General features: G+C 47.7%; 2 protein-coding genes across 2 annotated transcripts; one reads left to right on the forward strand and one right to left on the reverse strand.

Annotated features, from left to right (window-relative positions):
- The first annotated feature begins 179 nt into the window (after nt 1–179).
- EDB82DRAFT_458554 (CwfJ C-terminus 2-domain-containing protein-like protein) lies at nt 180–2357 on the forward strand. The gene is made up of 2 exons (XM_025736054.2): nt 180–275; nt 332–2357. Exons 1-2 carry the CDS (start codon nt 259–261, stop codon nt 1974–1976), a joined length of 1662 nt encoding a protein of 553 aa, XP_025587949.1. The 5' UTR covers nt 180–258; the 3' UTR covers nt 1977–2357.
- Nucleotides 2358–3415: 1058 nt separating this feature from the next.
- Nucleotides 3416–5421, reverse strand: EDB82DRAFT_544067 (uncharacterized protein; the record flags this gene model as incomplete). The annotated part of the gene is made up of 5 exons (XM_065609393.1): nt 3416–3645; nt 3686–4698; nt 4751–4982; nt 5046–5113; nt 5171–5421. The coding sequence occupies 5 exons, from the start codon at nt 5419–5421 to the stop codon at nt 3416–3418; spliced, it is 1794 nt and encodes a 597-aa protein (XP_065465932.1).
- Between the last annotated feature and the right edge of the window lie 8481 nt (nt 5422–13902).

Below are 13902 nucleotides of genomic sequence, written 5' to 3' on the forward strand. Positions count from 1 at the left end.
TTCTTCACATCCATACCGCGAAAAGATGTCCCCGCCAAAACTTTTTTTATCGGTTCATAAGCGGCAAAACCGATAAGGCGGCGCTAATGCATGGAGCCCCATATTGGCCAATCATACTCGCGCCGCATTCTCTTATCTATTATAGAACTCCAACGCGCTCTTCATACACTTTCATCATAGCTTCTTTCATTCACATTCCCTTCACTTAGAAGTTATCGTGAGAAGTCTAGGCCATTTCTTGTCACAACAACCGCCAATATGGCTGCACCTAAAATGTGAGTGATGCTTTGAATCTTCACTTGCAGCTCATGATCTAACAAATTTTATCCAGTATCGTCTTGGGCAGCCTCAATGGCCAGCTTGAGCCAGCATTCAAGAAGCTAGCTACCCTTCATTCAAAGAACAGCTTCTCCATGGCCATTCTTACTGGCGACGTCTTCAGCGCAACACAAGATAACGATTCGGTTACTGCGCTTCTCGATGGAACCCTTCAAGTCCCTCTGCCGACTTACTTCACCATGGGAACTCATCATTTGCCCCCACGCATCGCCGCAAAGGTCGAGGCCGAAGAGGAAATTTGCGAGAATCTACATTTTCTCGGCAAGCGGAGCATTACTAAGACGTCTGACGGTGTGCGAATCGTCGCTCTCGGTGGTCAATTAGACACGAACCTCATTGCAGGCCAGTCTAAAGAACAGCACCTACCATTTCACACAGTCGACGATGCTAAGAGCCTGCGCGGTGCCAACAGCGCTGATATTCTCTTGACTTCGACATGGCCAGCGGGTGTCTGGACTGGTTCTCAAGTTGCGCTTGATCCTACAAACCAAGCGTCCTTGGCTGTCTCAGACTCGGTCGCGGAGCTATGCGCAGCACTTAAACCACGATATCATTTAACATCCTCTCCTGAAGGCTACTTCTATGAGCGAGAAGCGTTTGTGCATCCTATCGAGAAGGAGACCGACAACACTTGCGTCACGCGATTCATTTCAATGGCCCCATATGGCAATGAGGCTAAAGCAAAGTCTCTGTATGCATTCAGCCTCAATAAAGGAGACGCATCAGTACCCGTCGGCGCCACAGCATCGCCATTTAACCCCAAGACCAAGAAACGTGCCCCTAAGGAGGACACTTACAACCGGTATGGTGGTGACGAGCACGAGAGGGGACACAGGGGCCGGCGCCAGAAGCAACGCCATCGATCACCCCCTCCAGGTCCCGATAGATGCTACTTTTGTCTCTCCAACCCCAACTTATCTTCGCACATGTGTTGCAGCATTGGTGACGACGCCTACATCTCAACAGCCAAAGGCCCCTTGCCTACGTCTACGACCTTTACCGAACAAGGCCTTGATTTCCCAGGTCACTTGATCATCATTCCATTACCACACAATCCGACCATCCCCAGCATTGGACCAGTCGCGGATCCAAACGGCGAGGCTGCCAAGACCTATAAAGAGATGAACTGCTTCCGCGAAGCTATCCAGGCCATGATTGCTGCCAAGAGCTCCCACAAACTTGGCGTCGTCACTTGGGAGATCAGCCGTGAACGTAACGTCCATCTGATTTGGCAACTGATGCCCTTACCTGCCGAGCTCATCCACAAGGGTCTAGCGGAAGCTGCTTTCAAAGTCGAAGCAGAGAACCAGTCCTGCCCAGCTTTCAAGGCACAAGACCTGACTCTCGAGCAACAAGCTGAATCTGGCGGCGACTTCTTCCGTGTGTGGTTGTGGGCAGATGATGGTGAGGAGCGTATTAAGGGCAAGTCCCTCGTCATGCCTCTGCCCCCAGACAAGCATTTCGATCTCCAGTTCGGTCGACGAGTGGTAGCCAAGCTTCTCAATCTCGAGAACCGCCTTTCATGGAAGGGCTGTGAGCAGACTGTTGAGGAGGAGACCAAGGACGTGGAGGCGTTCCGCGAGGCGTTCAAGGAATGGGATTTCACTCTTCAAGACGGCGATGAAACGACTGCTTAATACAATTTGATTTTTGTATACTATACTGGAGGCATGGGCGGCGTTTGATGAAAAGGAGTTTTCACAAGGTCATTTAGTCATTTTATGTCGTATTGGACCGGCTCTGAGGCCATTTGTTTTCTGTATCCCAAGCTCACACTTTTAGACGTACTGGTTTATGGATCATAGATCAATTGAGGTTGGAATTAAGACCAGAATCACACATATACCGTGTCAAAGCAGAAGAACTATGCCATCTTCAAAAGGTGATATAACAGCATGATCCCAATGTTGCAACAAGAAAGAGACAACTGCGAGAGAACTGTAAGAAATGCTGTCAACCCATACATTGCCCAAACCAACACTTAGGTTTATGCTTCACCCAAATGGCTTGTCTTTGAGTCGTTTCCACTATGATGTTGATCATCATCCATGGTAAACTTGCGACTGAACCTATTACTTACTAGATTGGCCATCATGGTCAGTCACCGTTGAGGAGCAGCAGTTTAATAATTTTAACTTTTAACTGTTTTTTCCCTCATCTGTAGGTATCTACTAGCCAGGGCATGTCCCCCATAAGGCAATGTAATAATATGTACAAATAGCAAAACCATCTTTCGCCTGCCTGCCATAAGGCGGATGCGTTCCACCAGCTAGTCCTACAGAAAAAGTACAGCAGTACCAATCTTCCATGATACTGCCAAAACCAATATGACCTGTGCCTGTTTATGTATGTATGGACAAAGGAAAAGAATACAGATACAGGTCTGAGGGTTGTTATGTAGTTTTTCCAACCTCCTGAGTACTGTTTTCAGGAAGTGATTGTTTGAATATGTAGTAATGAACAAAGGAAAAGGTTAACCAATCCCGGTTCCGTCGGGTTTGGGTGGGTATAGGTGCGACAATATGCGCGTATGAACGTTTGTAGGGTGTGATGTATACGTGAAGTTGAGGATGCTGGTATCAAAAATGCTGTGGAATAGAGTACCCAGTGACAGATGCAAGTCGGGTTGTGCCCGGCAATCAATGGACTTCTCCAGATAGGGGTATTTTTCCTGATTTCCCCAAATGAAGGTATTGAAAGGCCGAGACACCTGGTATCGAAATGTCTATTGCGAACAGAGCCACAGTCGTAAGGAAATGCTTGTTCCCGAGACATGTATTAGAAGCCAAAAATGCAATTCCGGAAATCGCCAAGTCAGATGCATGATGATGAGTGAAAAGAGAAAGATAAAGAAGAATGCGCGCCCGAATGCAGAATGGGGAGGATGTTGGCTCCCTTGTGAATGAGGTTCCATCGATGAACCATAAACGTAAGCGTGTAAAACATAAAGAGAAAGGGAAAGGTTAATCGGTGAGCGAGAACTCGTAGTAAAGATCTAATATCGAAGTCGTTGCGGTCGTGGTGTAGATATGAGCATGAGGGTGATTATCGTAGTAATGATTAGTTGCAAGTCAGGTTATCGAACCAAACAGGCATCATTGGTAGAAGGCGAAAGATTAAAATGACCGAGACCTGAGAGAGCGGACAAGGTGAAACCAGCACCAATAGAGTCGGGCTCTACCACGTGCATCACAAAGACCAAGTCGTAAAGATCAGTACGTCTAGTATGAGGCCATACGGCGCGTGATTGGGGAGGCACCAAGGCGGGAAATAGATGCATGGAGATGAGGGTGCCGTGAGCTAGGTCTGCTGGGGGCAGTAGGCGACTCTTCCACACTACGCTCGCGTTGACCAAAGGCAAAAGTAGCGGCTCGGCTAAGGCCCTTGCGAGATTTCAATCGACCCATTTCGCGTTCACATGTGCGCTGGTGAGCCTCATCTGACATCTCAACGTATTCTTGGGGATAGCATCGACCACGGTGCTCGGTGAAGAAACCAGAGTATCCGCCGTCTAGGATGTAGACTTCAGGATACGTAAGCTTGGGGTAGTGCTCAGCATTCACGGTGCGATCCTCAGAGCGAACATGGCGAGCCATAAGGGGGGCACGGTGGGCCGAGTACTCGCAGTGGAAGATGAGAAGAGTTCGTCCATCCATGGGAGTCTGGAAGAGCTGGTTTGTAAGTAGGTCCTTGTCATTGTAGTTGACAGCACCATCAATGTGACCACCCTCATACTCGTACTCAAAACGGCAGTCAATCACGATCTTCTGGTCGAAGTGAGAGCTGTACTTGCCGTCCAAGACATCGACGAGGGTCTCGCGACTGATACGAGGAATGGTATCAGTAGGGTCTTCAAGGAGGAAATGGGGGAGGACGGGTTCTTGAGCCTCCTCCACATCCATGACCGATTGAAGCGCAGGTGAGGGTGTCTCCTCTCCATCTGAGTTGCTCTTCATGACGTCAGCAGGATGCTCGAACATGCTCAACGATCGACGGAACTGCTTGCGATTCCTGAGAAAGGGATTGGACTGTCGGCGGGAATGCGCGTTCATGGAAGGAGAGGCATTATTGCGAGAGCAAGCGTTGAAGTTGAGAAACTGGGGTCTAGCACGGCCAGCAGGCATACCGGGGCAGGGGCTGTTGGCGGATACGGGCCTGCGCTCCTGGGGCGGTGACGCTGTCTCGAAGCATTCACTTAGAGACAGGTTGGAGCTGGTGTGGTTGAGACGAGATCCGCCAGCACTAAAGCGAAAGGGAGTTGCGTCAACAGCGTCAGCCTGACGGTTCGGTACCGCCGAAGTACTAAAACCCTTCATCCGTGTTAGGGAAGGTCGTCGAGGCATAGCTATTTTGCGGTTTCTGATCGACGTCAGTTGGTGTGGGATGAGGAATGTGGGAATATGAGACTGACTCAGCTATGATGGGCTTGGGTGGTTCCAAGGAAGACTGCCGAGAGATGGGAGCCGGCGAATCAAGCACCATTTCATCGTCAGCGGCTGGTGTAGAGCCGGGAGTTGGAGATGTAATCTCGAATTGGGTGAAGAAAGGGGCCTTGTGAGGCAGGGGAGAGATCTCCATCAACTCCTTGAGCTCAGCCAATTGAGCGGGTGATGATGTCGGCAAAGGGGGGGTTGTTAGGGAATCTACTTAAACATGCCAGTTAGCTGCCATATTCTGTGTTCTGGACTGTTGTCAACCGTTCTCACCTCGATCTTGGAAGCTGCGCACCATGCCAGCAGTGAAGAGTGCTCTTCGAGGAGTGTGGAACTTGGGACTGGAAGTATGTTAATTCAAGACGCTTTTAAACCAAGTACTAAGCAATAGAACAAACCTTGAGTCACTGTCAAGTCGGAAGTTCTGGGAGATGTCAGCAGCCAGGCTTGTAGCAGGCGAGGCACGAGCGTCCTTGACGTTGAAGTAGTCGCCGTTAGAATGCTTGTGCATTTGCTCACGCAGACTCATGCTGGCAGATGTAACGGACGACGTCGCATAGTGAGGGTGTCCGCGAAAGATGTCTCTGCTACCCCAGCTAGGAAACATCGACGGGCGATGCAGCGCCGCTAAAGGAGAGGAAGCTTCCATTATGGTGATGGAGATGAAGCAGCGGGACGATTCGAGGGAACTCGAGTTGAGTCGAGCTCTGTCGAGGCACGTCGGCTACTAAGAGATATTGAATATTGAACACACGGCGACGGAGGAGTGAAGAGGTAGTTCTGCAGTAAGTCAATGCTGCAGTAACACCTCTATAATGCTATCGAACGAGCGTCTGAGTAAAATCCTTGATTGATGTCAAGAATATTGGATCGTATCGTATCGTGTGTAATAAAATCGAGTGGCTATCGAACCAAGGGCTAGAGGGTGGATGGGAGATTGGCTCGCGGCGGGGTCGACGATATCGTGGTGGTCGGTCGTTATAATCGTTCGAAGGACATTTGAAGGATGGACGAACGAGACTCGACAGGGACTGAATCGTGAATCGACGATTTAAAGGAGTCGTTAAAACACGATAAGTTGAGTCGAAAAGACGTCGACGTCTCAGTTCAGTTTCTATCTCGAGAGGGATCGAGATGAAAGGCTGGGTTTGGATCGAAGACGAGAGTAGACCAGAGCCGGGTGCCAAATTGACCAGGGGGCGGCTGGTTGCTGGGCGGATGGCGCAGGACTGAATCGCACAAGGCAGAAGAAATACGCACAGTCCAGTACCAAAGTCGGAACAGGACAGGAAAAGGGAAGACAAAGAGAGAGATAAGGTTACTCTGAGTACTGTAAGACTATACGAGCACACCGAGACAAAAAGAACAAGAATTGAATTTCCCCTCTTTTTTATCTTCCTTTAATACGCCTTCTTTTTTTCTTTTCTCTTTCCTTTGAATCGAAGTTCCTTGGTGGGTGTCGAGTGCGAAGTAGTTGAGTGGTAAAGCGAATGGAGAGATAGTTTGTCTAATTGGAGATGTAAAAAAACGATGGCTAACCGTAACCGTAACTGTAACCGTAATTTCTTTCCTTTGGGAGAAGTTGTCGGGACGGGATGGAGTGGGAGAGGGAAGATGTGAATGCGGGAGCAGAAGCCTTTTGAATGGATTCACTCAAGCCCAGTCAAGGCAAAACCCGTCCCGGTTGGAGGTTTTTTCTTCCCAGGCGATCCCACCAAGGTTGTTAGGGGTGATTTGGGACCTGTACTGGGGCCCTGGGGGTCGCTGGGGAGCACCGACTTACAGTGGAGTTTAGTGGAAGAGAATTGCACGCCCACTGATGGACCTGACGGGTAAGGTAAGTGAGCTTTGGGTCAGTAGGCGTGTGAAGTAGAAAGAAAGGCAGGCAGGGGGCGTGCAGGTTTAGTTCCTGGGCAGTCTAACAGTCCCACATTTGCGGGTGCCCTCTTTTTTTGGAGGTACCTCACTTTCAGGGCCTCACGCTCACACTCACACTCTACATCCCCGACCCGTCAAGGCACAAGGCACAAGGCACAAGGCACAGACAGATCCAGCTCTTAGCTAGCAAAGCAACGGCCCTGGCTTGGAAAGCAAAAGGTGAAGCAAACCACAGCTCACGCCAGTCTCCTTCTCTCCACTTACCAGGCCCTGTATCGCTTGTTGAATGGACGTCGCCCCGGAGCATGGCGGGCGGTTGCTCAGCGGAGGTGGGCCATCCTTGCAAGCTGTCCTGGAAGGGTTTCCGTGTCTGGCGCTTAATAGGTTCTATCCAGGGCAGTCCATTATTCGGTACTGTATTGTGCTGTGCTATGTTGTGCTGTGCTCTCCTGTGCCTTGGTTTAAGCTATGCTATTTGTGTAAAGTCTGTGCCTTGAATTGAATGATATGCAGTTCGGATTTGGATGTTTTGCATCAAACTTGGTCTTGGTCCATTCTCCATACTTTACCAGAACTACTACTTTACTTAGCAGGTTTGTTTACTTTTATTCATTATTGGAAATGATCTAATTGTATACATGGATCTTGATCAATGGCATCCATTCCCGGCTTCTAGGTAATAATACTTTTGCTTCTAGAGCCAAGTCAGCATGGTCGCGCACTGACATGAACATTTAAACATCAGCCCAGCTTTCAAACTCAAGATATGCCTTGTAAAATATACCGTTCGCATAAAGAACACAACGGCAGACAAAAGCCTAAATTCTATATACAGTTTACTAGCCATCACAAGAATACGCATTTGTCGGTGCTCTGTTAGCCAACATATCATGATAATTATAGAATGCCATCTTTTAGTCTTTGTCTTTACCTTTGTCTTGAACTCGTATCCCAAATGTGTACATCCAAATCTTGGAGATACATCCAACATTTCATCGTCTTTGTTCATGATCTCGATTTAGCACAGACAGACATCATCATCAAAACCTGATCTCGTTGCGTGAATGATCGACCGTTTATTTCAACACCTATTCCTTTTAGGGTAATTCCTCCCCCTTGTTCTGCGTCTGCTTCTGGTTCAGGTTCAGCCTTGACACAATCATCAGCATCCAATGGATAACTAGAATAACTATTGTACATGTCTCGTCTCTTACACAAATTACTTAATGCGTCTTTCTTCTCTCAATGCACCGACCAACCAGGTTACATCATAGCTATGAATTAAGAAGCGGTGAGGGCATTCAACATATAATTTACTGTAGCGATACTAGGTCTGAGGTGCGAAGCGATGCGTCTTCCCGTCCCGCGACGCATATTAAATCCTAACGGCTCCATCATGAATTGACGATCAATCCATGACCTGGTAAGCGTCGTCCCAGTAACATCAAGTTTGAAGACGACGTCGGAAATGAGATATCACGAGAATAGAACATGCGATGGATGCTCTAGAAGACGATCCCAAAGCATGGATACCGTGGCCAAGCGCAAGGCAAGCGTTGAACAACAATAACAAAGAAGCTTCACGACTCCATTCACCCTGCAGTCAAAGAGAATCATTCTCGAAATAACAATCAGCTAATCCACATTAAAGCCACTAAAAAGGGTTCACCAACCATGGGGCGGCGTTTGTTGCTTTCTTTTGCGCTGAAGGGTTAATCTGCAATTTGTTTATATTGCAGATATACGGTTATGAATAAGCATTGACAACATTTCGATATCTCATCAAACCTAGTAATTGATTGCCATACTGCCACTGTACTATTCCCGAACATACATACCAGCCAGACTAAGAATTCTTGTGACCTCTTGTGACCTCTCTCTTAATCCGGAGTCCATTTCAAGCCTCCCAATCACAAACTGAACACTCGAGTGTAATTCATCGAGTCTGCCATGGTTTGCTGTGGCTTGACTCGTCCAGAAATCCACCGTCGCTCCGGGATTGGACAAGTGACTTGTCTGTCAAAATGTTTAAACAATAATAAGCCAAGTCACGTCAATTGCCTGTCAGCCAGCTCTTCTTTCTTAGACAAGACGCGGACGGTCTCTCCGCTGTGGCCAGATGCCACTAATAAGGGCGCCCGTAGTGGCGTTACCCAGCAGTAATAACCAGGATACGTCCATGAACAAAGAAGTCGCCAACGCCTCTGTCTAAGACGCTCGATGCTTGTTGGCCGCCAAAGTTCGGAATTGCGGGATGTCTCTGCGAATGGTTGAGACAGAAAACAAATAGACTTGACTAGAGTCTTGGTTAAAAAGATTGGAGACAGAGTCGATCTAGTTGGGTCAATCCCAAAAATGATCAAAGAGTGATTGTCGGGTACGGTACGGCTTCATCTTTCCGATATAGTATATCGCTCTATCTCTCCCTGCGTCTCTAAATCTCCCTCCCTCGAGTTAAATACATAATAATTTCCTTAATTCGTTGCCAAACATCCGTATTGATCTTGTTCGTTATCAAATAGTCTCCTCTTTTTGAGACAGAGACAGAAAAAAAATAGGTAAAAGGCTCCAACTGTCCCCATTTAGTTTGCTCCAGTTCAAATGTCAAAACGTTGCCTACCTTTTTTGGTGCCGGGCCTTTGTTCTACGCTGGGAATAGCATATGTACAAAATGTTGTGGTTCCCGGGTACATGCATTTCCAATGAAAGTCAACAAATGTCAACCGTGCTTCTGGGAGTCAATGGAGCTCAAGAACTGTGTAGAGTACTGTAAGTGATCTGATTGCTGATATGAACCAGAGCTTAGGGGAGAATGACGTTAGCCCAGCTAGGATCTGGTCCAAGGTCACGGTCACTGTAACTGCCAACAGCCAAAACCGGTTCTTTGTTGTTTGGGATAACTGCCTCATCTGCTGTAACAGTTCCCTCGAGACCCTGGTCGAATTGAACTTTGACCTGACTAGCCTTGCCCGCTTGCCTCGCCGTTTCAATACCTGGTCTAAGCTTATGCCAATTCTTTATTCTTCAGGAACATATTGATATCTAGTGCAGTAGTACGCATGTACAGAGTGCTGTACTGCGTGCGTATAAGTTAAGCCTCGGCGACTCTCGGGTGGGTTTTGGCCCCAGTCCAGTCCAGTCCAGTCGTCGTCAGTCAGTTCAATGGCTTATGGGCCCTGTTCCTGGTCTGGCTTCGGGGTTCCTCACAACTCTGAAGCCGCCGGCGTCGGCTGAAAGCTCACCAGAAAGACGCCTCTTCAAGGTCGAGACCCCGGTTGCTGAAGAGCATGTCCCTGCAAAGAAGACCAATAGCTGAAATTCGGAAATCTTTGTCACTGAATCCAGGACAATGGTTAGAGCTCGTGCATGCCCGCTCACAGCTTCAATTCGAGTGTAGCCAGGTAGACAAAGGATGGAGACCTGCTCCTCTCTAAGAGGAAAAATTCAGGGTCCTTTTCTGGTGGTCGTGAGACAGTAGCACTCTTGCACTAGGGCCCTGGTTCAGAAACACAGCGGTCCCACAGTCGAGGTCAGCACAACGAATGACAATTGCGATTGACGATTCATAAGACTCAAACTCAATAGAGCAGGTCTGGACTTTTTTGACTCGATGACGGATGACATCCGCATTCTTGGAAAGAGTTGATTGAATCGCAGTGGTTGAGTTGTCCCCAATATGTGAATACCTATACAGCAGTTGCCAACATTGGCAGGTACTGTAAAGCGATGACATAACTATGGTTCCTGTCCTGACCGGATGCAATGCAAGGCATTGTTCGGTTTGTGCAAGGTTACGCTGGGATTTTCAATTTACGCAGCGTTGTTGGGTCAGAAGCAAGATCCAACCCATGTCTAGTCCGATGCTAGTGTCCATATTGGAGCAGCTGGCGACAAGCGACGAGGACTCGAGTGGACAATAACCGAGGAGGGGCGTGCGTAGAGAACCGAAGAGTTCATGCCGCCTTGTATTAGAAGCTTAGCTGTCTGTAATCGCTTGGATGGATATCGCGGTTCGCTTCATCAACCTACATTACCGACTTGGATGAGTTGGACTACATATGTGATCTTGCGCATATTCCGGTACCCATATGCATTCAGAAATCTTTAGATAGATCATCAATTCAATGGCTTGCAGCTCGCGTATGATAGGCGAAACGATCAATAGGTTCAGATGCAGTTTGTAGATCATCCAACCATCCATCCATCAACATATATAGAGTGTGGCAAACCCTCAGAGCCGCTTCCCAAAAGCAAAATCAAACCAGCCGCTGTAGATATGGAATAACAGCTTCTAAGCTTTCCATGACTGGTATTTGACTCTGCTTCTTCAATGGCCATCCCCACGTGCACATACACAACAGGGTGAGGAATGCAAGGCCCTTGACTGAAACCTTCTGTATCGGTATTAACTGGAAACTCTGGTACGGTGAAAGAGGATCATCAAAGAGAGTGGTGGCCAAGGGACCGGACCCTTGAATTCCTGCGGGAGGCGTTTCGTTCCGGGGTACAGGTTTTGAATAGATGCATGTCGGTCGGTCGATCGACGGCATTCTCTAACAATAGTTCTCGTCCTGGGGTAACAGTCAATGTTACCTACCAAGATAAGGAATTGATGAATAACTCCAGATAAAACATCAATCACTAAACGGATATTCGCGCGGGGTGTCGGACGCCAAGGTCAGCACTCACCAATTCCTCTTACATCCAAAGACTTGAGAGCTGTCCAATGGCAAGGTAGAAGCTCGATATGACGAACTGAACTTGTTAACCTGTTTATTGATACTCCGCATATTACCCTTGTCCACAGCCAGCCTTGTCTACGTGTGAGAGAGTGTCTGTACGGGTAAGTGTATCATGATTGATCCATTTTTGTACGCAACAACAACAACTTGACTCTCTTCCTCGGCATTCAAACCCCGAGCGCTATGGCTCTTGTCTGTGGCCCTCAGCGGGACGATCGAACATCCTTTGCTTCTTGGGGACGCCGCACACCAAAGAACAGTCCGCCAGCCAAGCTGATTCTTTGTTGCTTTTGGACATATTTTACCCCTCTTCTTTGACATGCTGACCTACTAATAGGTAATTGACTTTGACCCTATACGATCCTATCCAAGCCACAGACTGACTGATCAATTGACAGAAACAAAGAAAGCCCACCAACCTCGAGGTTTTAGCTACTCAGTCTAGGCTGACTCAATTGCCGGGAACCGCATGGCTTAGCCTGGTCCTTTTCCCCTCCTCTCGAAACAAAAAAGCACTGATGCGATATCCATTATCGTTAGGTCAACTGCAGTTAGTCCGGCTGTGGGCGTCCCTCTACAGTCGTCTCAAAGCACTGCCTCCGCTGCCAAGCTGATACTATTGTTGCTGACACTGCGGCAACCTCTTTCAAGGTTTACCAGGGTCACTCCCTGTCAATGGGGGTCATATGGTGCATCTACGGAGTAGCCCTAGGCGGGGGCGAGAAGGGAAGAAGGAAGAGGAGAAGAAAGAACTGGAGCTTTTTGATGACAACTGCCGTGATTTTGAGATTGAGACTTGTATTGTGGTATCAATCTTTTAAATATTATATTGTAGTAGAATGGAATGTAGAATGAATACTGAATATTGAATACATATCTGCTGCTTATTATGATGATTTCAGTTGTGGTGTGGAAAAGAAACACCAAACCTTGATAACAAAACACCAGTAACAAACTACCAACTGACGTTAGCTCCAACCGTCGACCGCGTTTTTTTCTCGAGTCTGACGCGATTTTTCGAAAATCAATGTTTACTTTGAGCCATTTTGGGTAATGAGCTGTGTTCCAGTTTCAACTTCACCTCACTCTCCCCCACCAGACGAGCAGTAACTAGGGGAGTCAGGTCAGTCAAGTCAGCGTCGCTCGGTTGCATCGCTTCGCTTCGCATTGCATTGCATTGTTCGTACCTGGAAAGTGCAGCGGCTCCGTCCTTGTGACTATGATGATCCAGCGACTCAGCTTGCAGAAGACCCTAGTCACTTTTGTCGTATCAACAAGCATCCATATCAATCCATCAGGATCGGAAACGGAAACATCCAGCTCGTCAGCCCAGATTTGTATGTACGCGAATCTCAAGTTTCAAAGGCCTGTTCAATTAATCATTATTGTCTTTTTTTCTATAAGGCTGTGAGTGTATATAATAGATGTGAAACCAAGGATTATTGTCAGTTGGTACCTGCTACTCAGTCCATTGAACTAACCAACCTGAAATACCCGTAGTCCTGCAACGGTTACGAACATGTCTCCATCATCCCAGGTGGAGTTGATATGCAAATCGTTATATTTTCTGCCTCACTTCCTTGGATTGAGAGTCTTAGCTTGACGGGCGGGCGAGACGGATAGACTGCCTAATGGCTCCGTGAAGCAACCGTCCAAGAGTTCGTCTCCTTCTCCAGAAGCTTTGGTCCCAGTGTCCCGCATTTTGAAGTTTTTGCTATCACTAGAGACTCTCTACTAGAGAGTCAGCTCAGGCTCTAGAGTCAACGGCGTGCTGTTAGCGATATTTCGATGACGAGAGGTTGCGCTACACCACGCTATCTATTCGTTCAGCTATCCTCAACCGCCTTAGTGGGAGTACCGTACGTACCGAAAAGTGGCAGGTTTTGCTTTATTCATCCGGGCATTTCAAGATCGCCAATCTCGATTTCGTTGTCTTAACTAGCTCTCAATTCAGATGTTCAAGGTCGGGGATTTTTATCCTGTTCTTGGTGGCGTTAAGATGAAAGTATCTTTTGGACATGATCAACAATAACAACAGCTGAAAACCAGGTTTACCTAGTTTCTTGACGGTTGATTGATTGAGTTTACAGAGTATGGACAGGCCTACTAGACACAGAACGCTGATTGACATTGACAGCGGGATTTAACAAACTTGACAGCTTCGTAAGCACCTGAAAAACTCCCTGTATTTGATCTTCTTTCACTGGGACTTCCTGGCCAGAATGGACACGGCCCCAAGAGTCTCAAGTAGGCCATATCGTCGATCCACGACCTTAAATCCCGATCTCCCCTTCTGGCACCGTCTGAGATTCGACGTCATTCTTGGCCGAGGCCGTCTTTTTCTCTGATTAAAACATCGTCATCGCACAAGGGTTGTTTGGTATATGAGTGTATGTTTTATATTATAACCTGGCAGGTCACCACATTTACGGTACACACGGTCAGTTACGTTTGTTACTGACCCTAATAACGGGCGCTGCGCACGTACTGCCGCTGGGAGTAAAGCCTGT

The sequence above is a fragment of the Fusarium venenatum genome, assembly GCF_020744135.1.
Source record: "Fusarium venenatum strain MPI-CAGE-CH-0201 chromosome Unknown EDB82scaffold_1, whole genome shotgun sequence".
Lineage (NCBI taxonomy): Eukaryota > Fungi > Ascomycota > Sordariomycetes > Hypocreales > Nectriaceae > Fusarium > Fusarium venenatum.